Source organism: Vicia villosa, linkage group LG6 (assembly GCF_029867415.1).
Source record: "Vicia villosa cultivar HV-30 ecotype Madison, WI linkage group LG6, Vvil1.0, whole genome shotgun sequence".
NCBI lineage: Eukaryota > Viridiplantae > Streptophyta > Magnoliopsida > Fabales > Fabaceae > Vicia > Vicia villosa.
In genome coordinates, this window is record NC_081185.1 from 151,180,855 (window position 1) to 151,207,844 (window position 26,990).

Genomic DNA, 26,990 nt, shown 5'->3' on the forward strand with positions numbered 1-26,990 from the left:
ATCAAAATTTTGGATAAAAACGAGTCCTGATAATTGTTTGGTGGAATTAAGTTCAGAATAATCAAATCCAAAATAATTTGAAAAATACCTTTGTGTTTTGAAATTAGAATTTTTATTTTCTAGTTCCATAATGTAAATTTATTTTCTTTTGAGTAAAAGGTGTTTTTGTTTTATGAAAATATTCCTTCTTCTTATTGCTTGTTTCTCTTGAGGTATAAGTTCTTCACACTTGTTTAACTTATTTATGTATGTTTATTCATATTAATAGTAAATAGTCCTTGTTTATCTAAGAATCTCACCTTTTCATCCCTAACCTACTTCCACAGAGTTTCTTCCAGAGACAACCTCTGTGTCAATGTTCCTTATCGTCTAAGAACTTCATCCTAGCGGTACTATTTTTCTCTCTGGATTTTCCCTATCGGATTATTTCTTTAGACTAGAACACATTCGGTTCAAACAGGATTTACGTCTTTTGATTGTAAAATAAACATGAATTAATACTAGTAATAAGATAAACATACATAAACAAGTTAAACTAATTGCTTAAAAACTCATACCTTTGAGAGCAATAAGAATTAGGAATAAGGAATTTAGTGCTGGAAATTGAAACTAAGCATGTTGAAAAACATAGGTTATATTTGATTGCATATGAAGAGTTATGAGAAGTAGTATTCGTAGTGGTGTGTTTTCAAACATGGTGAGAGCTTCCTTTTATAAGTAAAGGGGAAGTCTCTAGAGAACAATACTTTATTATTTGTACATTATGAAAAGACCTTCTTCTTATTGCTTGTTTCTCTTGAGGTATAAGTTCTTCACACTTGTTTAACTTATTTATGTATGTTTATTCATATTAATAGTAAATAGTCCTTGTTTATCTAAGAATCTCACCTTTTCATCCCTAACCTACTTCCACAGAGTTTCTTCCAGAGACAACCTCTGTGTCAATGTTCCTTATCGTCTAAGAACTTCATCCTAGCGGTACTATTTTTCTCTCTGGATTTTCCCTGTCGGATTATTTCTACAAGACATAATAGAAAAAGATTTTGAAGAACATGAATCGAAATGTCTAGTTAGTAATCTAAATGAATTCACTTCCACTTCACTTCATTTAGACTTTTTTGAAGGACATTTTTATGGAGATCATTCACAGGTATTTTACAGAATGAGAAACCATAGAAAAATTCAACCAAGAGTAACTCTAAATTTTAGGAGGTTTAATCCTACAAATTCGGATGGTTCTATAAATTTTGATGAAGATGGATATTTGACACATTTATATGATGAATTGACGAATTTATCCATTTAAAAATCCCTATTATATTAGATCACTGTAGTTTTAGTGATGTCTATAGTATAAAAAAAATCTATTTTCATCATCTAAATTTTATATATATATATATATATATATATATATATATATATATATATATATATATATATATATATATATATATATATATATATATATATATATATATGGCATATCATATGAGAATGACATATTTATATGAGAATGTGAGAATGAATCTGAACCATTGGATTTTAAAATCAATGGTGGAGATTATGAGTGAATCTTTATATATATATATATATATATATATATATATATATATATATATATATATATATATATATATATATATATATATATATATATATATATATATATATATATATATATATATATATATATATATGGGACATATCAAATGAGAACTTTGGTTATTATAAGAACTGGGAACTTTCAATAATAACCATACGATTTAAAATCAATGCCTCAGATTTCACTCAAATATTAAGAGACAATAATTAATAGATAGATTATGGTTTAAATACATATCACATAAATGCATCTCTGAGCATTATTTTAAATCGTACGGTTATTATTAAAAGTTCTCAGTTCTCATAATAACCAAAGTTCTCATTTGATATGTCCCCTATATATATATATATATATATATATATATATATATATATATATATATATATATATATATATATATATATATATATATATATATATATATATATATATATATATATATTCCGCAACTAAAAAAAAACTCCACTACTTTTATTTGAGATGATATTTGTTGTCTAAAAAGTGTAGTAATTAAGAGTCCTTAAAAAATTATCATTCTTAATTTAGTTAATCATATTGTGATTTTGAATTCTTTAATGATTTCTTATCTGTGTTGAATTCTTTTTGTTGTTAAAAACAACCAAAACTTCTTATTTTTGATTTTGTCTTCGCAATTCTTTTTCATTATTGAGGCGAGTAAAAAATTAATTTTTTTGTTAGGGGTCCATTTTTTTTGTTTGTCCTGGACCTCTTAAAAGTCGGAACCGGCCCTACTTAAAAAGAAACGGAGGGAGTATTAAATATGAGACGAGAGATGATATCGTGAGACATCAATTGTTATATAATTATATTTATCATGTCAAATTGAATAAAATAACAAATTTGCATTACCTTTCTTTATTTTACGAAAATTATATTTATGTATTACTTATTCATATTAATTACTCACACAATCATCACCACATTTAATTTAAAATTTTATTTTAATATTTTTTATTATCTCAATTATATCAAATAAATTTTACTATAATTTCTTAAAATTACTTAAGATAATCATTTATGAACCATATTTAAATATTTATTAAAATAATAAATATATTTTTTACTTAGAGATGATGCAGTTTTCTTTAACTACTAATATCCTTTTGTTTTTGTAAAACAAACTATTACTATTTTAAATAAATTAAAATTTTTTATTTTATAAAAATTGCAAGATATTGCAAATAAAATTACAATAAAAAAAATTTAAAACTACGATAAATTTTAATAATGACAATTAAATATCTTAAATTCTACACTATTTAACTTTGTAGTTAATTGAAAAAATAATTAAAATTTATATTAAATGATATTTAAAACTGCTATAATTTCTAACTAACAATATACGTCAATGAAAATTTAAGATTATATCTACATCTTTTTAATTACTTATGCAAAAATTAAGAAGTACTATTAAATATAAGCTTTTGATATAAAAATGACTTGAGTTCTTAGTATTTCTTTTGATATTATTTAAGCACAAAAGTAATATTGAGGTGAGAGAAACAAGAAGAAAATTGTAAAATGATAAATTTAGGCCAATTGAAGTTTGAACTAACAATTTATCATTAAAATTAAGGACTCAGCCATTAGATTGTTGGTGTCTTGCAGAAATTTCACACTATTTAGTTTTGTAAAAGAAGATAGGGTACAAAGTTATATCAAGATTTCAAACTCTTTATTACAAAATACATCAATCCAAAGAGGAATACTTGAATCATAAAATGAACAAATGTTGTATTTGATTTTATTTATCTTAGACACTTTTATTAAAACTAATAATATACTCATGCGTCTGCACAGATAAAAGTTATTTAGTAGTGTAAAATTATACTGCAATTTTTTAGTTATGTTTAGCTGCTTGAATCTAATTGGTTGTCTTCCATGACATTTTATGAAATATTTAATTCACATTTTCAACATTAAAGACAAGTGTAAATGAGTGATAACTCAACACCTACTAAATAATAAATTAACTTGAGAATAAGAATGAATCAGTTCTTCAATCATATCACAATAAAAATATTATAATACATATTAATATTTAAAATATTTCATCATTAAAAGGTTCAATTTATGTATTTTTTTATTTAGATCTAACTGATTGTGTCCAGTGTCATTTTATTAAGTGCAAATTAATATTTATACATGTTTTATTGCTTGGATCTAATTTGTTGTGTCTCATAACATTAAAGACAAGTGCAAAGTTATAATGAGTAAGTTATAATATGATTTTGAGATAGATATTGTAAAAATCATAACAAAGCTAAATATTGATCTTATGGAGCAATGAATATATATATATATATATATATATATATATATATATATATATATATATATATATATATATATATATATATATATATATATATATATATATATATATATATATATATATATATTGATCTTATGGAGCAATGAATATATATATATATATATATATATATATATATATATATATATATATATATATATATATATATATATATATATATATATATATATATATATATATATATAGAATTGCTAATTAAAACAAAATAGGTATCTTGTTGATAGTGCCTCGTGATAAAAAAGAAAATTTTGACATTTAAAAATAAGAATTGTGTCTCAAATAAAGGCAATGGTTAATTAAATAAAATAGGTATTTTATTGATAATGCCCCGTGAAAAAAATAAATTTTTGACATTTGAAAATAAGAATTTTGTGTCTTAAATAAAGACAATTGTTAATTAAAATAAAAAGAGTGAAGTCCCATTTTAGTACCTCAGAAAAACTGTAGAGGTCAGATTAGTCTCTGAGAAAAAAAAAGTCCATATTAAATCCCTTACAAAATTTGACCGAGCCATATTAGACCCTCAACTAACATTTTTTTAAAATCGGTTTTTTTCTTACTTTTGAAACGTGACTGGATTGCTAATAAAGATTCATTTTAGTCCCTCACAAAAAAGGAAGAGTCCAAATTAGTCCCTAAGAAAAAAAAGTATATATTTAATCCTTACAAAATTTAATCAAGCCATGTTAGTCCCTCTTTTATTATTTTTTTCAAATCGATATATTTTTTTTAAATTGTGACTGGACTCCTATTACGACTGTTGAATTGAAATTATTTATGAAGGGATTGTAGATAAATCATCGCGATACCATGACATTTTTTTCTTTGTTTGGTTTATTATCAGACTTATGGGTGGGTGACTATGGTTTTTGTTGTTATGTATTCTTGTGTATTAGGTGTCGTTATTGTTTTAGTTGTTAATGATCTTTTAGGAAGGTTTAGTTTTGTTACTAAGGTGATTTAGGATAATTTTTTGCTTTTGTAAATAATACTTGTGACAAAAATAATACACATAGTATGTTGGAAGAAAATTAGTTTATACCATATCACTTAGGTTTTGATGATAACAAAGTATTTAATGAACAATTAGGTACACTAACATATGTTCAAGTGTGTAGGATCATTAGTCAAAGAATTTACGGGACTCTGACTCTGATAGGAACATATGAAGAGAAGCTTGGGACTCAGATTATGAAATATCAGAATATGATGACTCAAATTTTGAATGATAAGATTTTAATGTCTCACATCTAGGGAACTCAGCTTCTGGTGGAAACTTAGACTCTAAAGACCATGTGAAAAGGAACTCAACCTCTGACCCATACTCAATTTCTGAAAACAGGTTTATCTTGTTAAGTCCAGTCATAGTTTAAAAATACAAAAAAAAATCGTCTGAAAAAAATATTAAAAGAGGGACTAACATGGCTCAGTTAAATTTTGTAATGGATTAAATAGAGACCTTTTTTTTCTCCGGGACTAATTTGGACTTTCCTTTTTTTGTGAGGAACTAAAATGGGTTTTCACTGGTGGTCCAGTCACGGTTCAAAAGTAAAAAAAAAATCGGTTTGAAAAAAATATTAGTAGAGGGACTAACATTGCTCGGTTAAATTTTGTAAGAGGTTTAATAGAGACTTTTTTTCTCAGGGACTAATCTGACCTCTAGAATTTTTGTGAGGGACTTAAATGGGACTTCACTCAAATAAAAAATGTATTTTGCTGATAATGGCCCGTCAATAAAGTAGAAATTTTGACATTTAATTTTTTTTTAATAATTATGAATAATTTTTTAATAATTATAAAATAATTATATTTTTGGTTGAGTAAATTTTACGTGTTCCTATTCGTTCTATTAAAAAAAGATTTAATTTATTAATTTATTTATGGTTAGAAAAATAAAAAGGAAAAAAGAAAATTGAGGGAGAAAAAATTATAATGAAAATTTGAAGTGTGTAGGGTGTTTAATAGAGAGAGGAGTAATTAATTTAATTTGAAAAAGGAGGAAAAATATAATTTGAAATGAGAAAGTGGTTTTGTATTGTCAAATGTCAACACTTTATTAAATAGAGAGTGTGATTACATTGATTTTTATGTAAATACTTATATACCCTTTTTGCTTCGTAAATTTTGAAAGAGTGAAAAAAAAATTGGATACAATAGTTGCATCTTCCATTAATAGCTAGACATTAGATAGATAGTAAATATTGTAAGATGTGATTAAATATTTATTTTGAGAAGTGATAGTGTATTGTGAGTAATAGAGTGGTTGAGAGTAAATTATACTACTTTAAAATAAATTTTAGATAATATCTTTTTTATGGGATTTGAGGACAGATGTGATTTCTTTGAATTTGAGGTTTTCAAGTTAAGTCCCTAAATTTTTTTTTTTTTAAAAATGCTACATCGTATTTCATTATTCACAAATAGGGGTGAGAATAGGCTGGGGTGAGTTAGGCTTTGTCAAGTCTGAGCTTGATCTATCAAAAATTTCAAAGCCTAAGGTGACCTGTGGTCTATCAAAGGTTTATTTTTAGGCCTAAGTCTGACCTTTTCGAATGTCTGTTTGGCCTAAGAACCTACATAAAAGCCTATTTTATTTGAGCATTGGTAAATAAGAAATTTAACTAATGTTTAAATAGACTAGCAAATTAAAAGATCAACCAGACTAAATGCTTATTTGCGCTAACTTATTCAAGTTTACCTATTAACATAAATTTTTTGATACTATTTATTTTAGAGAACTTAAGAAAACAACTTATGACATTGTTCATAAAATTTTTGCAGTTAATTTTCATCCGTTCATCAAAATGACTAAGCTTGATTTTTGTATTTTAATTCAAAGTATGAATACAATATTATAATATTAATTAAATTTTTCATATATATTTAAATAGGTCAGCCTACTAGGCTTAAAAGGCTTTTTATATGGCATGTGATGTAGCCTTTTTAGCTAAATAGACTTTTAAAAAAGCCTAGGCCTTTTCTATTTGAAAAAAAGTTTGACCTGGCGTGGGTGTGTAGACTAGGCCGTAGGCCCCTGTTAATCGGTATGGCCTAGACCTGTGTAGGCTAGGCCGTAGGCCCTGTTAGTCGGCTGACCTATTCCCACCCCTATTCACCAATACAGTGAACAGTGAAATATTATATTTATATATATATATATATATATATATATATATATATATATATATATATATATATATATATATTAACCAACTTCATAACTATTAAAATGCTGGAGAGTCTATTAATCAATTTCATAACTTCATTAACCAACTTCATAACAACTAAAAATCTGGACAATCTATTAACCAATTTCATAACTTCATTAACCAACTTTTTATATTTCATAACCAACTTTATTTTACTACTAATTTTTTTTTAATATCTAAGTATTTATTAACCAACTTCATCACTTGATTTACCAATTTTTTATATTGTATTAACCAAATTAGTTTTGTTATTAAAAGTTACTGTTTATATACTATTCACAAACACTATGCATAAAATATATATTTTTAAGTAAAAAAAACATTGTTCACCGTGTAAATACGATGAATAATGTTTGCTGTAAGTATTTGGGTGTAAGAATAACACACCTGTTTTTTTTTTTTATTTGGAAAACTTAAAATATTTATTGAAAAAGAATTTTGGAGAATTTTAAAAGATTTATACAAAAAATTTAAATATATTTTACATTGTTACATTGTTATGAAAATAAAAAATATAATAATAAAAAATATTATTTTATCATTTTATATAAAATCATTCTTTTAAAAAAATATCAAATATTTTTTTATATTTTCTTTAAAATTTATTTCCGAAATCTTTCTTTCTCTTCTCCAAACTCCCAAATAAACAATAAGAGTGTTATTAAAGAGAAATTCTTCTCATAGTAATTTTTAAAGTCAAAATATTCTCACTATATTTTTAGCAATAAGTTTCCTTTGACCACATTTAGAATGGAAGACCTTCGTAAAGAGACATTTCAACCAAAACATATAGATAGATCAATATACTGCTTAAGATAAGATAGTTCACAAATCTTAGATACAAATTAAATCAAATTACGTCCATTTCGGTGTGTCACCTTCAATTTGAACAAAACAAGCTATATATACATATTTTCACCTACCATATGTAACCACTTTTTCTATACACTGGATTAGGCCATGCATGCACTATTGAACAAACAACTACTCAACAGGTCTCTTCGTAGGTCGTTTGGCACAGAAATAATGTGTCTGTTTGTCTTCATGTATATAATTAAATGAACATTTATGCTCAATCGTTTTTCTAGAAGTGTTCATGTCTAAATCTAAAACTATAAATTGATTTCGAAAACATTTATGTGGATGTTTTTTATCTATAAAAACTGCTTGAATAAGATTGAAATTTCTGATTATTTTTTAAAAATCAAATGGAATCAAGCCGTTTGCATATATTTTAATGAGTTTTTTCTTTCTTTCTTTTAAAAAAAAAAAATAATCTTATGACTCAAAGAAGAAACAATGAAAAATCAATCAAAAGAAAATTCTAACATGCCAAAAAAGAGATAATCTAAAAACATCTTTAAATAATACTACTAGACTATTCAATTCATCCGAAGGAGTATCATGAAAGATGAATAGATTCATATTGCACAAGTCAAAAATAAAGATTGCAAGTCAATTTTGCACAATTATTTTTTTCCCAACAAGTATTCAACTCATTTGAAAGAGTGTTGGGAAAGATGATTAGATTCATATTGTTGTCCGTGCGTGAGACACTTTTAGTGAGGAGAGAAAGATAGAGTTATAAGAAAATAACGATTATATTATTCGCTTGAATTGTAAATTGTATAAATAATGATATTATGACTATTTATATACAATCCTAATTGAGTTTAAGCTTACACAACTTGGATTATATTTGATATTATTAGATTAGATTATATTTGATATTATATCTAATATCTCAATAATATATCAATATCAATAATATCTCAACATACCCCCTATAATCCAAGTTGTCGAACATACTCTAAAAATAGTCAATCTGAACTATTCCTAATTTCTTTTTCAAATTTAGGAATCTGTCGATCTTCAATCCTTTGATGAAAATATTGGCCAACTGTGCTTCACTTGAGCAATGTCTAATTTCAAGTTCACCTCGATTTACCTTTCCCCTCAAGAAGTGAAATCTAGCTTTAATATTCTTACTCCCTCCATGCAGAACTGGATTCTTCGCCAGATTTATGGCTGACTTGTTGTCGATTTGCAAAACAAGAGGTTTCTTTACTTCGACCTTCATTTCTTCAAGTACCGACCTGATCCAAATTGCTTGACATGCAACATAGGATCATGCTATATATTCGGCTTCACACGATGATAATGCCACCACAGGTTGTTTCTTTGAACACCAAGAAATTGGGGCACTAAATAATTGAAAGAAATATCCAGTTGTTATTCTTCGATCTTCCTTATCTCCATACCAATCAACATGTGAAAAGTAAGTAATTGTGGCTTCTTTGCCTTCAAAGTTTCATCGAAATAGAATTCCATACTTTATAGATCCTTTTAAGTATCTCAAAATTCTTCTTGCAGGCTTCATGTGTGTCACTCTTGGTTCACTCATGTATCTTCTTATTAATTCGACTATTACACATATAACTCAAAGATCCCATAATTTGCTTGAACAAAGTTACATCGACTTTGTCTTCCTCTTCATTCTTCTCCAACTTCACATTTGGTTCGACATGTGAGGATGCAAGATTCAAATAATCCATTCTGAATCTCATGAGTATCTCTTTGACATATTTCCTTTAATGTAACACCATACCTTTCTTCGACATTTGAAATTACATGCCAAGGAAATAAGATAATTTTCCCAGATACGACATTTCAAATTCCTTCATCATCAGCTCTTTGAACTTCAACAAGTTTTCCAAGCTATTTCCAATTACCAGCAAGTTATCGACATATAAGCAGATGATTGTTATGTCTTGTGCTACAACCCGAACATAGACACCATACTCAGATTTACATTTTACAAATCCCAATTCGACTAAGTATGAGTCGATCTTCTTGTTCCATGCCCTAGGTGATTGCTTGAGGCCATAGAGCGCTTTGTGAAACATATATACTTTACTCGTTTCCTTCTAAATCATAAACCCCAAAGTTTGTGTGACACAAACCTCTTCGTCTAAAGGACCATTCAAAAATGTTGATTTCACATCTAAATGAAATGTCGACTAGCCTCGGCTACATGCCAATGCTACCACTAGTTGAATAGTCTCTAATCTTGCTACTGGAGAAAATACTTCAGAGTAGTCCAGTCATGCTCTTTGAAGAAAACCTCGAGATATTAATCTTGCTTTATGTCTTGCTATCGACCCATCAACATTGTGTTTCAACTTGAACACCCATTTTACTTCGATATCCTTTGTATGTGCTGGCAATTCGACTAACTCTCATATATTGTTTCTTTCGATATCTTATAACTCTTCGACCATAGCTAACTTCCACTATTGAATCTTTAAAGCCTCGCTATAGTTGATTGGTTCAACACCTCCAAGTAAAGCAAAATGAACTAATTCTCCATCTGGGGTGACTTCATCATCACCAACCATTTCAAAATCTTGAAGTTTAGTGGGACGAAATCTAGTTTGTTAAGGTCTTTGACTTATTTCAGCCACAACCTCTTCAACTTCGACTATGTCAGGAATGTCAGTAACTGCTTCAACTTCGACTTCAACTGGATTCTCAGTAATTCCTTCGACTTCGACTTCATTAGTTTCTTCGTCTAAGTCAGAGTCCATCAATGGCTTTTTAAGTGAATGACTAGAATTCCAATCCCAGACAGAATTTTCATCAACCACAATATCTCAACTCAACAGAATCTTCTCATTAATTGAATTGAATAGCCTGTATGCACCAGTCTTATGATATCCTACCAGAATCATATGTTCACTCTTTTCACCAAGATTCCTTCTTCTTGCATCAAGAACATGCTTTTAACACATAGAGCCAAACACCTTCAAATAACTTACTGATGGCCATTTGCCACTCCAGACTTCTTCAGGAATCTTGTTCTTTAATATCTTGGTAGGGCACATGTTCAGGATATAAACTGCAGTCGAAATAGCTTCACCCCATAAGGATTTTGGCAGATTCTTCTGCTTTAGCATGCATCTCGCTATATATAATATGGTTTCTATTTCTTCTTTCTACAAATCCATTATGTTAAGGCATATAGGGAGCATTTACCTCATGATCGACACCATGGTCTGCACAGAGTTCTTCAAACATCTTGGATGTGTATTCGCCACCTCCATATGTTCGCAAAACTTTGATCTTCTCCTCACTATGGTTTTCGACAAGTATCTTGAATCTCTTAAAGATTTCAAGTACTTCGTCCTTTCTCTTGATCACATAGATCCATAACTTTCAACTAAACTCATCGGCGTACGAAACAAAATGTTTGTTTCTACCAATTGTATGTTCTTCGAATGAACCACATACATCTAAGTGTACCACTTCGAGTATGCAGGATGATCTCATTGACATAGTCGAAGCGAAATAATTTATGGATTGCTTTCCGACTAAATACCCTTCATAAAATTCATCAGGAATCTCAAGAATTGGAATACCAGAAACTTTATCTTGAGTAATCAGTTAATTGAGTGATCGAAAATTCAAATGTCAAACCTCAAATTCCATAATCAACTATCCTTGTGGTCGACAACAGTTTTTAGACATTGTACTTTAGTCAAACTGATCAAGGTCTTATATGTCATGTTCAGAAGTTCTATCATCGCCCTGATGCTTGTGAGGGTTCAACCAAGACTCTCTTCCTTGAGTCTTGTCGACTTTGCCTTTGAATTTTTTAGAACCACCATTCTTTTTCCATGACTGAACCTGCAAAGCTTGTATCAAATCTTGAACTCATTTCCTTTCGACAATCCTAATCTCATGCGCTTCCAACGAACCAACCAAATCTTCCAGTTTTAGGGTTTCAAGTTGATTGGATTCTTGAATAACTACGATAATGTGATCAAAGTGAGAGGTCAACATACACATTTCCTTCTCAACTATCATCTTATCAGTTAAGGTTTCACCACAACCCTTCATGATATGGACGAGTGTCTTCACCTTTGACACATACTGCGCAATCTTTTCCGTCTTCTCCCATCGACAACAATTCATATTGTCGATGCAAAGTTTGCAACTTGACAACCTTAAGTTTCTAACCTCCTTCATAATACTTGACAAGAATATCCCATGCCTCCATCACCAATTCAACATGAGAGATTCTGTCAAAATTTGCAGGATTAACTGCCATTTGAATGCAATACGCAATCTTGCAATCCATTGGTAACCACTTATAGGGTTTCATGAAAGTCGAACAGGGATTGCATCTGTTTTCACCACCGAATTCAATTCTTGCCGTCAAGCATTGGAAGATAATTCAGAATGCCATTAGTACCATTCATCTTTGCAGCGATTAATTTACGTTCCTTGGAAACACGACCATTGGCGTGAAGTTCATGAAAACACGATCAAGAACAGTAACCGGAAGCTCTAGATACCAATATGTTAGTGCGTGAGACACTTTTAGTGAGGAGAGAAAGAGAGAGTTAAAAGGAAATAAGGATTATATTATTCACTTGAATTGTACAAATAATGATATAGACTATGACTATTTATATACAACCCTAATTGAGCTTGATCTTACACAACTTGGATTATATTTGATATTATTAGATTAGATTATATTTGATATTATATCTAATATCTCAATAATATATCAATCTCATTAATATCTCAACAATTGCACAAGCCAAAAATGAAGATTGCAAGCCAATTTGTACAACAATTTTTCTCACGTTAAGTATGGTTTAATGTATGTTAGGTTCCACTTCTACAAGATCCAGATTCAATTTTAGAGATGTAAAATTGATTCTGGGTGATTTTGAGATGTTTGATTTTTCAAAAGTAGAATTGATTCTGCCTCAAGAATTGATTCTACTTGAAGCTAGAATTTTTAGCTTATGTCTCAAGAATTAATTCTACGATATTTATGCAAAGATAAATATATGATAACTCTTCCAAAGATTCTCATAAAGTATTCTCTAAAAGAACGACAAAGGAATTGATGAAGAAGAACATGTTTGCCTCAAAGCCACTGATTAAGAAGATAATGGTGAGGTAACATATCTATCATATAAGTAAATATTTAAGCTAGGTGTTAAGCTTAGTAAATAGAATGAAAAATTAAAAAGAAACATCGTAGAGTTTAAAAATTATAATAAATTTCTAGAAAATATCAATAAAGCGCTTGGAAACGAAATAAATGAGATTAGAAGACAATCAGTTAAATATAAAATCTGTGTTTTGTTGAGAAAGGGAGTAAATAGCCTGCACGAAGTCTATGTAAATTTATTAAAGAAAAAAACAACCTAGATCTAGTTTTATTAAATCAAAGGGATTCCTAAAATAAAAATGGATTAGGTTATCAACCTAATAGATCATTTATTATTATTTGACATAATAAATAGAAAACCAAACATCCTACTTATAAATGAAACTTACCTCATAAGCTTGGTCATTAGAAGCTTTTTGCTATTATAAACTACATGTTTTAAGATGGTCAAAGGGAAATACCTCTAGAACCCCTTAAAATACTAACTACATGGATGCAAAAAGATTTGGGTATTAAAGGTGAATCCTAACTTACTTTGCACGAATACTTAACAAATTTGAGGGATTAATTGTAAATTAAAATAATTATGCATGGCATGAGTTTTAAAGTTACACCAAAAAATGGTTTTGATGATCTTGATGGTTGAGAATTTCTTTGAAAACTTTTTGTTATCCTGATTTATCACTCAAGGAGGAAAGATGCTCTATGTAAACTCTCATGTCAAGCAACTCATAGAGATGGCAAACTTACAGTTTGTTTTTGTTCTCTTCATTGGGTTAAAGTCTTAAAGTTTCTTAAGACATTAAGATAAAACACTTGATAGAAGAATACACTCGAAAATATTTTGTTAATCTTCTGACCAGTGGTTATTTATTTTCCTAGTCCATTTGGTTTATTGGTACTAAACCGTTTGTTTGAGAAAACGAGATAATTTAAGAAAGAGGTGCAAAACTAGTAAAAATGGAGTGCAAGAAGAAAAACAAGGCCTAAAGCCATCCAAGGCCCAAAAGGATCAAGGATGTTGAGAAAGAGGGTGGTTTAATTGATTAAACCCTTGAGGTTAATCAATTAAATTTGTTATCTCTCTCTAAATCTAGCACGTTTAAGATGGTATTAATAAATTAGGAATTCATATCTTTAGAAGATCATCATCAAATTGACATTTGATCAGAATCAAAGAAAGATATGCAAAACTAGTAAAAGGGGAATGCATGAAGAAAGGAAAGACCTAAAGTTATTACAATGAGTTACAAAAAAATAGCCTTCGCCTTGAGGTTCCCAAGAACAACCCTATTTTCTATCCAAATGTTTCCTCTCTATTTCAACTCTCAATATATGAATAACTCAAATCCAAGGTGTAAACAAGTGTTTCCCAATTCCCTTAGATAACTCTAAAGGTTTTTCAAAACCCTTGCATTTCTAAGGTTTCCCTTAAGAACCCTTGCTCTCCCTTATTGCTGTAAGCTCTAAGATTGTCACATCTACAAGCATATAAAAGATACATATTTATAATAGCAAATACCTAACAAAGTCCAAAATTACAATCCAATCACAAATGGATCCTTGGACCGAACCGAAAAAGCCCAAAACACTCAAAACTGTCGAAAAAGTCCAAAAAATTGAAATCACTATTCACCATACGAACACCACTATTCCCGTACGAACATCACTATTCACCGACCAATTTTTTCCCGATTTCTATTTTTTCAACTTTTCTTTTGACTTTCTTAAACTTCCGATTTTCGTGGTATATGCAATCTCTAGAATATATTTTCTTTCTCTTCATCAACAAAGGTTTTAAGACACATTACAACATTTTCCATGTATGAGTATATAGAAGGAAAATATGCATATACAAATCTAATTGAGATTTTTGACTTGCGAGACTAAGAATCAAATGTTTTATTATGGAGCAACAACCCGTAGAACCATTTTAAATAAAAATGTTAAACATGAGAAAATATATTCCGACCATCAACATATTTTATTATTATTATTTTTTCGAAATATGCTAACAATCAAATATTTTAATACCATTTACGTTTATCACATTTGTTTCATAACACTAATGACAATTAATCTTTTATTAAAAAAAATAAAAAAACTAAAACAATGAATATAGTTTTAAGAGAATTTTTGTCCTTAATTTTCATTTTAATTTTAATTTGTATAATAATTATATTAATGAAAATGAAAGTTGGCTGCCTATGTAATTTACCAACAAATTACCTTAAAATCCTAAATTAAACTCTTTTGACAAATATAAAATAACAAAACAACATATACTTAAAGTAATATTATTATTATTATTATCATAATAATAAAATACTTAACACATAAGATATAACAACTGTATTTTTTCCCTACAATATCCATTTACATCAATAAAATTCCATTTTCATAAAAATCCATTAAACTCTTACCATTATTATATCTCTCCAATTTTAGTCTTCTAACACGACAGCTAAGCATGATTAGGCAAATTTATCATAGAAAAAACAACCTCACACGTGACAACATACATAGATACAGTCTCTAGAGTTTCAAAGAACAAACAACAGTACATACATATACATACACACAGTACTTTTTTTCCAGTTCAGTTGAAAGATAGTAATAACAATTTCACAAAAGGAAAAAAAATCATTAATTACCGCTTATGAGTCACATTCATTTCAAGCTCTAAGAAAAATCCCAAACAACAAAACAAGACAACCTTATTACTACTACCTCACAATTACATTACAGAATTGAATTTATGAAATTTCTGAAATTTACAAAATTGATGTTTCTTTGTTTGTTTATAAACACATATATTCATGCGTTGTAAGGTTGTATCTATTACCTACCACTGATAACTCCATCGTTTCTTCTTCTTCTTCTACCTTTTCATCTTCTTCATCACAGTTTTTTCTTCTTCTTTAGTTAGATAGCTCCATCTTATCTTAGATTCATTCATTCATAACCACTCACATTTTCAACACCTCATATAGATATTGTTTTTTTCTGACAACTTCCTAGATTTGTGCTTCCTTAAAGATCTATAACCGTTTTTGTTTCTTCCTATGTTTGTGTCTGTTCACTTATGAAACTGCTGTTTCTAAGATCTGGAATTTCAAGGTTTTTCACTTGAAGTTGAGGTTAGTTTTTTTTGTTGTTTTTTTGTTAATTATTGTATTTTATGAATTTGTTATTAATTGATTATTGTGTATTTTGTAGGTTGAATATTATCTGTGAGAAATGGGTGCTAATTTGAATGCTGAATTATCAAAGAAAACTGTGTTTGGTGTAAAGGTTTGGGAAGTGATTGCAATTGTTGTTGCTTTGTCAATTGTAGTGATTCTATCTGTGGTTTCAATATGTCTTAGTTCAAGGAAGAAATCTAGGAGAGCTAGAAACAAGATTCCTGTTACTGAGATACCGAATGTGTCGAAGGAAATTAAGGAGGTTAGGGTTGAGCAAGTATCGACGAATGGATTTGCGCCGCGTGAGGGAATACTTTTGACCATTCATGATAAGTCTAGTGATAAAGAGTCTGATAAAGTTATGGTTCATTTAGATTTAGGGAAGAAGGTGAAGAATGGTGATAGTAGTAGTCATTCGGAGTCGTTTCATCAGTACATGGAGAAAGATGGTGGTGGGTCACATTCGCAATCGGGTGAAGAGGGTAGTTCGGGGACGGTTACTCTGTATAAGCAGTCTTCTTCTTCGTATCCTATAACAGCTCCTTCGCCTCTATCCGGTCTTCCGGAGTTTTCTCACTTAGGTTGGGGTCATTGGTTTACTTTGAGGGATCTAGAACTTGCTACGAGCCGTTTTGCGAAAGAAAATGTTCTCGGTGAAGGGGGTTATGGAGTTGTATACAAGGGACAGTTGATTAATGGGAGTCCAGTTGCAGTTAAAAAGATACTCAATAATATGTAAGTTCGATTACAATGCTGAACCACTGTAATTCTTTTGTTCGTCGAGTTTTTTCGAGTTCATTTATTTGAATTTATCTGCTGACATAAGCACTTGTTGTGAGACTACTAGAAGAGCTTATGGACATGATCATAAGTTGCTTTCAACTTATTTTCATAAGTTCTCCATAGTAGTTTATGAAAACATTCTGACTAAAATTTAGTTTTTGTTATTGAAATAGCTTATACATAGGTAATTTTATGATAAGTGCTTTTGTGTTCCCTTATTACTATGCTGAAATTCACCTTTCTGTTGTTTTTTTTTGTTGCTGGTATAACAGTGGTCAAGCAGAGAAAGAATTTAGAGTTGAAGTTGAAGCTATTGGCCATGTCAGACACAAAAACTTGGTTCGCCTTTTGGGGTTCTGCGTTGAGGGAACTCACAGGTATTCTTATTCTCAATTTCACTATGACTGTAGTGAGTATCATCTCGACATATATATGATTCGTAATATGAATTGTTTTGCTACTTCATTAATGTGCTTACCTTTGCTGTAACACGTGTATTTTCAGGATATTAGTCTACGAGTATGTCAATAATGGAAATTTGGAACAATGGCTTCATGGAGCTATGCGTCACCATGGCTATCTTACGTGGGAAGCACGTGTCAAGGTTCTCCTTGGCACAGCCAAAGCGTGAGTCTCTGCAACTGTGGCTTTTGTTTTCTTAGTAATCCTTGTATAAAGCAATGCACTTGTTTCAGGCTTGCGTATTTGCACGAAGCAATTGAGCCAAAGGTGGTACACCGAGATATCAAATCAAGCAACATATTAATTGACGATGATTTCAATGCTAAGGTTTCTGATTTTGGTCTAGCCAAATTATTGGGCGCCGGGAAGAGTCATGTCACAACCCGAGTTATGGGAACCTTTGGGTCGGTATTTCACGTACTAAGTATTGTTATACCATTTTTTATAAAAATCAATTCTTATATGCTTTTTCTCTACATATTTCAGATATGTGGCTCCTGAATACGCAAACACTGGCCTTCTAAATGAGAAAAGTGATGTTTATAGCTTCGGTGTTTTGCTATTAGAAGGAATTACCGGAAGAGATCCAGTTGATTATGGTCGTCCGACAAATGAAGTAAGTTAACTAATTTTCTTATCTTGAGCATAAATCCACCTTGAAGTATGTTTTTTTGTTAACGTAGCCGCACCTTAATTTATTTTAATCTACCATATCTCGTACCCAGTACCATACCCGCACCTATGCATTCCTAGAAGCATATGTCCCTTTCAATTCAGGAAACACGAATAACATTCTCAGTAATGGTAGTAACAATCATGTCTGTGAACCCGCACCTATGCATTCCTAGAAATGTACGTCCCTTTCAAATACAGGAAACACGAACAACATTCTCAGCAATGGTAGTAACTATCATGTCTGTGTGTTTTTCGCCGTCCCTACTCTATCCTATAAGAAATTATTTGTTACTTCTTGGCTTCTTGCTTTACACCATTCAATGTGCACCAGCTAGGCGTTGTGTGGGTCACTTCTGCCTTCCTTTTTAACAACACTTTGAACCTTCTAGGTAAGATGACATATACATTGAGTGATGATTACATAGCAATAATTTTCTTTTGTTCTTTTCACTGTTCAACCAAGCACACTCTTGTGGAGCAAAATTCATTACTTTGCACTTTTCAACCTTATCCTATGCTCTTACATCATAGACGGTTGTCATCCTCGAGATTTCGATTTTAAACTTTACTTCTACGTGGAAACTTCTTATCGATGTTTTTTTTATACCGTAACTGTGAAACTGCAATGGTCTTAGGTGAATCTAGTCGATTGGCTGAAGATGATGGTTGGAAGCCGGAGATCAGAAGAAGTGGTGGACCCAAACATTGAGGTGAAACCATCGACCAGAGCTTTGAAACGCGCTCTCTTAACTGCTTTAAGATGCGTTGATCCAGATTCCGAGAAAAGACCCAAGATGAGCCAAGTTGTACGAATGCTGGAGTCCGAGGAATACCCTTTAGCTAGAGAGGTTTGTATCGTTTTCCTCACTTCAGAAATCAGTAAAATCTTACTAATGTGTACAAATCGCCAAGCCAAGCTACCTTGGTTTGTCGCAAGTTATGGTTTATTAACGCAATACTCATTCGTTGTGTGGATATGGATATCAGGACCGAAGGCAAAGAAGAAGAAATCAAGGGGGTAGTGCAGAAATTGAATCGCAGAGGGAATATTCCGACACAGACAGGAGTGAGATTCAGGGTTCTAGAGAAGAGAGCAGAGGGTAGCAGCGCATGCAACGCGACCCGAAGTCGGAATCTTATTGAAGAATCAATGGTTTATTGGGATGTATAAAGTGGTAGTTTTTTTTTATTTTATTTTAAATTCAGTAGCATTTTAGATTCTTGGAATTATGGGGCATTGGAAAGGGGTGACACAGTAAGATACGTTTTGTTTTTCCCTTTTATGTGCATGAGTTTTTGTTTTAGTGTCTGTCCTATTGTTTCTGTATGAAGGGGGGTTCTATTGATAAGATAAGAACCCAAAATAGTGGGTGTGTACATATTCGATCTCATCGTAAATTTTAATATTTGTTTCTCAAATTTGTTCTGCATAGTGGGATAAGACTTGATTGTTGTAGTACATTTGTTTCGCTCGACCCTTGCCACAGCAGAAAGAAATACTAGTATACTGGATCAGGAATGCATTTACTATTATGCAAAAGATAGTTAGTTACATCTCAAAAATATTTGATTACATCTAAATTTAATTCAAATTTAATAATAATAAACGCAACCTTAAGGGAAGGAATGATGATTTTCCAGAAGATGAGGAGCAAAATGGAACATAATTGAGAGATCAAAGTGGTTCATGTCCATTGAGAGGCCAACAAATATGCCGATAGAGTCCATCTACAGTTTAATTACATGTTATATGATTTGTGTCCTAGTAAAGTATATCGTTAACGTAAATCTAGCGGTATATTTTATCATCAAGTATGACATTTCAACATCTTTAGGATATATTTGATCAGTATCGCAATTTTAGCATCCATCTTGATTGAGCATTTAACTTCGTAACGGTCACATAATAGTTAAATCTTCATCCCTTTTTAGTTTAAACCAGTTGAATTGTATCTTTCGTTCGTTGTTAATTGATGATGAACGATAATAGAGTTTTACAATTCTTCGATTGTTTGGGTACAAATTCTCTAGTATTGATTTTAGATTGAGACGGGTTGAATTGTATCTTTCGTTCGTTGTCAATTGATGATGAACAATAATAGAGTTTTACAATTCTTTGATTGTTTGGGTACAAATTCTCTAGTATTGATTTTAGATTGAGACAGGTGATCTTTGAGAATCTAAATTGAATATGAAATTTATCTTAGTTGAAATAGAAAAAAACGATATATGCATATTGAGATATTGAGACATTCTGTGTGTGTTTGTGCTAACAAGTATAGTGAGATTCATATTTATACAAGTTTTAAATCAATATGGGCCTTATAAACCCAATCCTTGTTGGAACAAAATTGTTTGTACAATATCTCTAAGATTTTGATGATAACAAAGTACTTAAAAAATAATTGGATATACTAACTTATATTCAAGTGAGCAAGATCATACACTAATTTTTTTTATACAAGTTATGTTTTGACACCGAAGTTCAATTTTTTTGAAGAGAATCTTGAAGATTTTAATCTAAAGGATCAGAACCTGAACATCAGACTCTGAAGAAAGTCAGACTCCAAAGATCCAAACTCTAAAGAGGAGGTCAACTTCTGAAGACTCAGACTCTGAAGAAGGTCAACCTATGAAAATCCAGATTATGAAGACTCAGACTCAGAAGTCAACCAAAACGCTAAGATCAAGAAATCGTGATAGGTCATTATCAGACTCATAGAGCAATTTGTCTTATTTTGATCACGTGAAGATTCAAGATCAAAGATAACAAGGATGGAACGAATAATTTCTTTTGAAGCTAAGGTTTTTCAAGGTGTTTTTGTCAAGCATTAACCTTTGAAGAAACATCTCAACGTCTCTGATCAAAGCTTCTCCGAGACTCACTTGTGCATATTCGAAAACACCATTTTCGTACAAAAATAAGATTTATCCGGAGATGCATCTCCGAAATTAATTATAATAGGTGGTTCACTCATTTGCATTCAACTTTGTTGGAAATAAATGCGTCCAAAGACGCATCTTCGAAAATTGGAGACATTTTGGGTCTGTATCAAAGAGTTTGTGAGAAGATATAAGAGTGAGAAAAGAAAGAGGATTCTACATGCCACCTTCAAAATTATATTGGGCACCCACTCAATTTTTCTCAATACCAAAAATACTCTTAAAAAAACATGTTCGAACAAAAATTCCAGTATCATGATGAAAATTTCCGCTACAACAAATTTTTTTCGGTACGTTACAAATTTTTACGGAAATTTCAAAATTTATCATTATGTATCGAAAATTTAGTTAATTTAAAATTTATGGAATTTTTTCAAAAAAAAATTTGAACTACTTGATATTTTTTGAAAATTATGAAATTTCTTTCAGAAATTTTGAAATTTCCATTATTCGACTAAATTTTAAAAAAATTTTCTGATATGAAGTTGAAATTTCTGATATTGCCGATAATTTTTTAAATTTTCAAAAAATACTAAAATTGTAAAATAGTAAAATTTTTGAGGAGAATTATAATGAACTTTTCATTGAATTTAGGGTGTCAAATATACTCTTTAGAGGATGATGACATGTAGAATATTCAAAAAGAAATTGCCTCACTAAATTACCAAATCCAACCCACTTCTTATGGATTGACTGGATCCTTATATACCCCTATACATCAGTGCCACTAGTATTATTAATAGCTAAATCTAACACACGTAAAACCCCGGAAATCTTTAAGAGCATTGCCGCCGTCGCTTACAGGAAGTCCTTATCCGCCGACAATGGCAGAATCAGAGTATTTATATTTACCAGATGATTGCTGGGAATATATATTCAAATTTCTCAACGACGATGATGATCACGACTACGACGACTATAATCATAATCGTAACTTGAAGTCTCTCTCCCTCATCTCTAAGCAGTTGTTCTCCATCACCAACCGTCTCCGATTGTCTCTCACTGTATACGATCCAACACTCCCTTTCCTCCCCCGCCTCTTCCGTAGATTCACAAACCTCACCTCCATCTCTCTGACCCCAATGCAAAGATCAAGTATTTCTATAGCAATAAAAAGAGCTTCCTCAATGGGTTTGAGGCTCTTTCATTGTCACTTTCCAAACTCCGCAAGATTAATCTCTCTGGCCATTACTATATCGACGACAAATCCATTTTTCACTTGTTTAACAATTGTAAGCTTCTCCAAGAGGTCATCTTGCCTCAATGTCATAGAATAACCAAAGAAGGAGTTGTTTCTGCTCTCAGCAAAAAACAAACAACATTGAGGTATTTATCCCTTCCCATATTCCTTACTCTGCCGGTCATGGACTCTTTGTTGAATTTGAAGGGCTTGATGAATATTGATTTGTCGTTGGCGTGTATTTCGAATGAACTGCTCGCCTCTATTGAATGGAAGGTCTTCCTTTGAGGAGGATTGTCCTTCGCAGTTGCATCGGCTATAGTTATGCTGGACTATTTAGTTTGTTATCCAAGTGTCAATCTATCCAACATTTGGGTCTTCAAGAATCCGCATTTTTAAATGATCGTCATGTTGTGGACTTGTCTTTACACCTTGTTGGTTTGGTTTCTGTAAACCTTAGCACTTGTCCCAGGGTCACAGAGTCATCCTTGTTTGCACTAGTTAGGAAATGTCCATCACTCAGTGAGATCATAATGCAAAGGATTGGGCGCAAGCAGTGGCGAAGCCAGAAAAGTTATAAAGCCTGGGCAAAAAATTTAAATACCGCAAATTCATTGTATATAATATATAAATAGTCATCAATATATCAAGTGACTTGAATGTTCTAATGTTCTGCATTTGATATGTAAATGGATATATCTACACTTGAAAGCACAAAACATGCACATCATATTGAAGAAGAAATAGAGATCCATATGTGATGTTCAAGTGTATGTGATGTGTAGTGAATGATTCACATCATTCATTTCTATAATAAGGCTCATATCAAGAATCTTAGTTTTTTCACATATCCTAGTTTTTATATAATTCAGAATTTGAGATATTCAATTTAGTATAAAATCCCAGTGTCCAATAAGACTAGAACATATATATAGTAAAGTCGAATTATTGTATATTAGCTACTACATATGGTAATCTTTATCTTGAGAACTTGTTTATTTTTTAACCAAATACTGCTATAGGTATACTATTGTTATCACTTACTATTCTCATTTTGGATTAACATAAGATCGAGAGGCAAGATTTTCTCTACAGTTGGAGTGAAAAGAATGTTTCGTAGTAATCTTATACGGTAAGTGTTTTGAACAATGCTGGCTTTTCAGGAGTAATAACTGTTGGCGTTGGACCTATAAACCAAATCTACAAACACAGCATCATTGTATAAAGCTGCAACTTTAAACTAAAATTCTAAAACATAAACCACTAATTTATAACCAATTCAAACTCAGCAACCATAATAACTCAATAACAGTAACATTTTGTTTTCCTTTTTTTCCATGATAGTAACAAAAACCAATTCACTTTTCAACCAATGATTTGATTTATTTCCCTCTGTCTCAACCAATTTAGACTTCTCAACATTAACAAATTGATTTGAATTGAACTTCTCAATTTCTCATTCTCAACATTAACATTAACAACCCACTCAACTTTTCAATTCAACATCTCAACTTTTCAATTTTTCAATTGAACTTCTCAATCTACTATTCAAATCTCTGTTAATTTAGGGAAAACAAGAAGCAAATTACAATTGCAAGTTCAAAGTAAAAGCATAAATCACAACACAAGTTCAAATTAGAAGCATAAATGACAACACAAGTTCAAATTAGAAGCATAAATTACAAAAATAAGAAGCAACAATAGTCAACATGGAGTACCAGAATCGAAGACGGAAGACTCGTGGTGATGGTGGTGTCGTCTGTTCGCGCGGTTATGATGGTGGTTGTCGGATTTCGTGCAGGTCTGAAATGGAGGGAGTAAGAGACGGAGTCAGAGGAAGTAAGCGCCGTGCCGTTTTTAGTTTCAATGGAGAGGGTGTTTTCCGCTTCTCGTTTCAGTGGTGAGAGTGTTTTCTGCTTTTCTTTCGTTTTTCTTTCTGCCAAACGCAACCCTTTTCCTTTCTTTTTTTTTTTTTTTGTTTTTTGTTTTTTTACCATGTGGGCCTCAAAAAATAATTGGGCCCGAGCCTGGGCAAGTGCCCACCCTGGCCGGGCCCTAGCGTCGCCCCTGGGCGCAAGAGTGTAGAGAATTATGATTATTTGATGGGTTTTGGAGTATACCCTCAATTAAACTCTCTCAATATGTCTTGCAATTTATGGTTAGGTGATGAAACCATCATAATGTATGCTTCTGTTTTTCCCAATCTCCACCGGCTTGAGTTGGTATCTTGCCATCACATATCTGATGAAAGTATTGTTCATGTTTTAAGGAGATGCTGTAACATAAGTCATTTGGATTTATCCATGTCAAGGTTGAAGCTACTAGGAATGAACTTTGATGTTCCGAAGCTTAAGACGTTGAACTTGTCATTCTCTGAAATTGACGATGAAGCACTCTATTCGATCTCAAAGAATTGTCGTGGGCTTTTGCAATTGTTGATAAATGATTGTTTAAAATGCACAGAAAAGGGAGTGAAACATGTAGTACAAAATTGCACACAACTTAGAGAGATCAATTTGAAAAACTGTCTAAATGTGCATACTGATGTCGCTCCCTCAATGCTATTTTCAAGTCCATCATTGAGAAAGATAACTGCCCCACCTTATATTTCTTTCAATATATGTCAGAGGAAGCTCTTCTTGCAGCGAGGATGCGTTGTTTGCTGAAGTTTAAACTCTGAAATGTAAGATGTCTTTGTTTTCATATTTACTCGTATCCCGGATGATTGGGCCAATATATTTTTTTTTAATGTGAACTTACAATGCAAAGCTCTGCCATGTTTTCAAATGAGAAAGTTTGTCTTAAATTTCTCAATGCACCAAATGATACATACATCAGTCACTATGATTATTATCCTGTTTTGTTTGTTGAAAAGTCTTTTGCACTCTTGTTTTCTTAGCTTTAATGATTAGTAGCTACAGCATGCAAGCCTTTTGCTATTAGCAAGGCAATTGAATTAATCATATGGAAGTTAATGGTATTGGGGTGCAATAGAGTTGAGCATTGTAAGGAATCAAAATAAGTTTTTATTGAGATTATTGAGGAATAACAATGTCTCACCCAGAATTGAAAGATTGCTATGGTGGCCAATTCAATTCTAAACAGAATGTATTGCTATGATCAGGGTTTTTAAAAACTGTATGTGACTGCAAAAACGGCCGTGAATGCCGATACCTATACCGTTATCACCGATTTTTATGTTAAAAAATAAATTGTAGTTAATGTACACCGCGACACCGCAATCAGTATTGCGTTGTATGTACCGACCAAAATCGTGGAAGACTACGCGCCCGCGACCGTTTTGTAAAATCCTAGCTATGATTAAAAGTTAGAGAATAACCAATTCTGATGACACTTAATCTTTTGGGACTGCTGAGTCTGTCTGCTAGTATTGTAAAGCCAAAATTGTAACTGTTCTTTGAGCTATTTGATATTTTCTGTGTAATGAAGTCTCATATGTCTCAAATGTTACCTCAAAATATTTTTGAATTTTAATGTTTGGTATCATACTATTTTATTTGGATATTTCTGATGGCCGGCTGTTTACATTTCCAGATATGGCAATTTGGTATTCCTAAGTTGGTTTCATAATTTTGTGATTCAAATAGCTTGATTCATTCATTTGTTTCTTATTTACATGTATATACTATCTGTTCTATGACATTTTGCTTAGGATGTTAATTGTTTCTAGTTATGTGTTTGATTGTTTATTGTTTGAATAGTATATTATCGAGATATTAGAAGTGTTAGTACTAAGAGTAACTCCAATGGGAGTTTTTCCTTGGTTTTTCCATGCTGGCAAACGTTGTTTTCACTTTTGAAATCAGTGGAGTTGGCCACAGTGGCCAACCATAGCATTCTGAAGCACCGGTTTATCACCTTAACATAAATAATAAGAGAAATGATATTGATACACCCAAAAATGACATCTACACCGTACTTTGATACGGTTTTGGCTTTTTTAATATATTTAATAATTCCTTTTATTTTTTCAAATACAAAAACACAAGCACACTTTTGTATTTGTGATGGTGTATGCATACGGTGTAGGATTTCAAATGTATGAATAGCAACACTCAAATAATAAATTGATATTAAATTTATGATGTTATGCTACTTTCTTTCTTTTTTTCAACTCTTTCTTTTAACTATTTATTTATTTATACATAATTTTATATTAATTTTATTTTATATTAATAATGAAAAAATTTAAATTTCAAAAATGTTAATTTTACTTTAACAATTTTAATTTAATTTTTTAATTTAATTTTTGTTATAAAGGTTAAATTTAATTTGATTTATTTATTTATATTATTTCACATTAATATTATTAAAATAATTTAAATTATTATTTTAAATTAAATAAAATTTAATATGAATAAAATATTAATATATAAAGTAAATATGCGAGATCTAATATGAGTTCTTTAAAGTTGCACCATTGGAGTAAAAATTGAATGAGTTGTTTAAAAGTGACGTAGCTTAATAGATCCCACAAAAAACTCAAAAATAAATTATACCATTAGAGCATCTCCAATGGTGCAACTTACATTGGAGTTTTTTATGGGACCCACTAAGCCACATCATATTAAAAAAATTTATTTAATTTTAACATTAATAAAA

At 30.8% G+C, this 26,990-nt stretch overlaps 1 protein-coding gene across 1 annotated transcript; it reads left to right on the forward strand.

The window, feature by feature from the left end:
* Nucleotides 1-15,736: 15,736 nt before the first annotated feature.
* On the forward strand, nt 15,737-19,663 carry LOC131610512 (probable receptor-like protein kinase At5g18500). The gene is made up of 8 exons (XM_058882475.1): nt 15,737-16,279; nt 16,359-17,059; nt 17,380-17,484; nt 17,612-17,734; nt 17,803-17,973; nt 18,056-18,185; nt 18,880-19,092; nt 19,232-19,663. Exons 2-8 carry the CDS (start codon nt 16,380-16,382, stop codon nt 19,346-19,348), a joined length of 1,539 nt encoding a protein of 512 aa, XP_058738458.1. The 5' UTR covers nt 15,737-16,279; nt 16,359-16,379; the 3' UTR covers nt 19,349-19,663.
* The last annotated feature ends 7,327 nt before the right edge of the window (nt 19,664-26,990 follow it).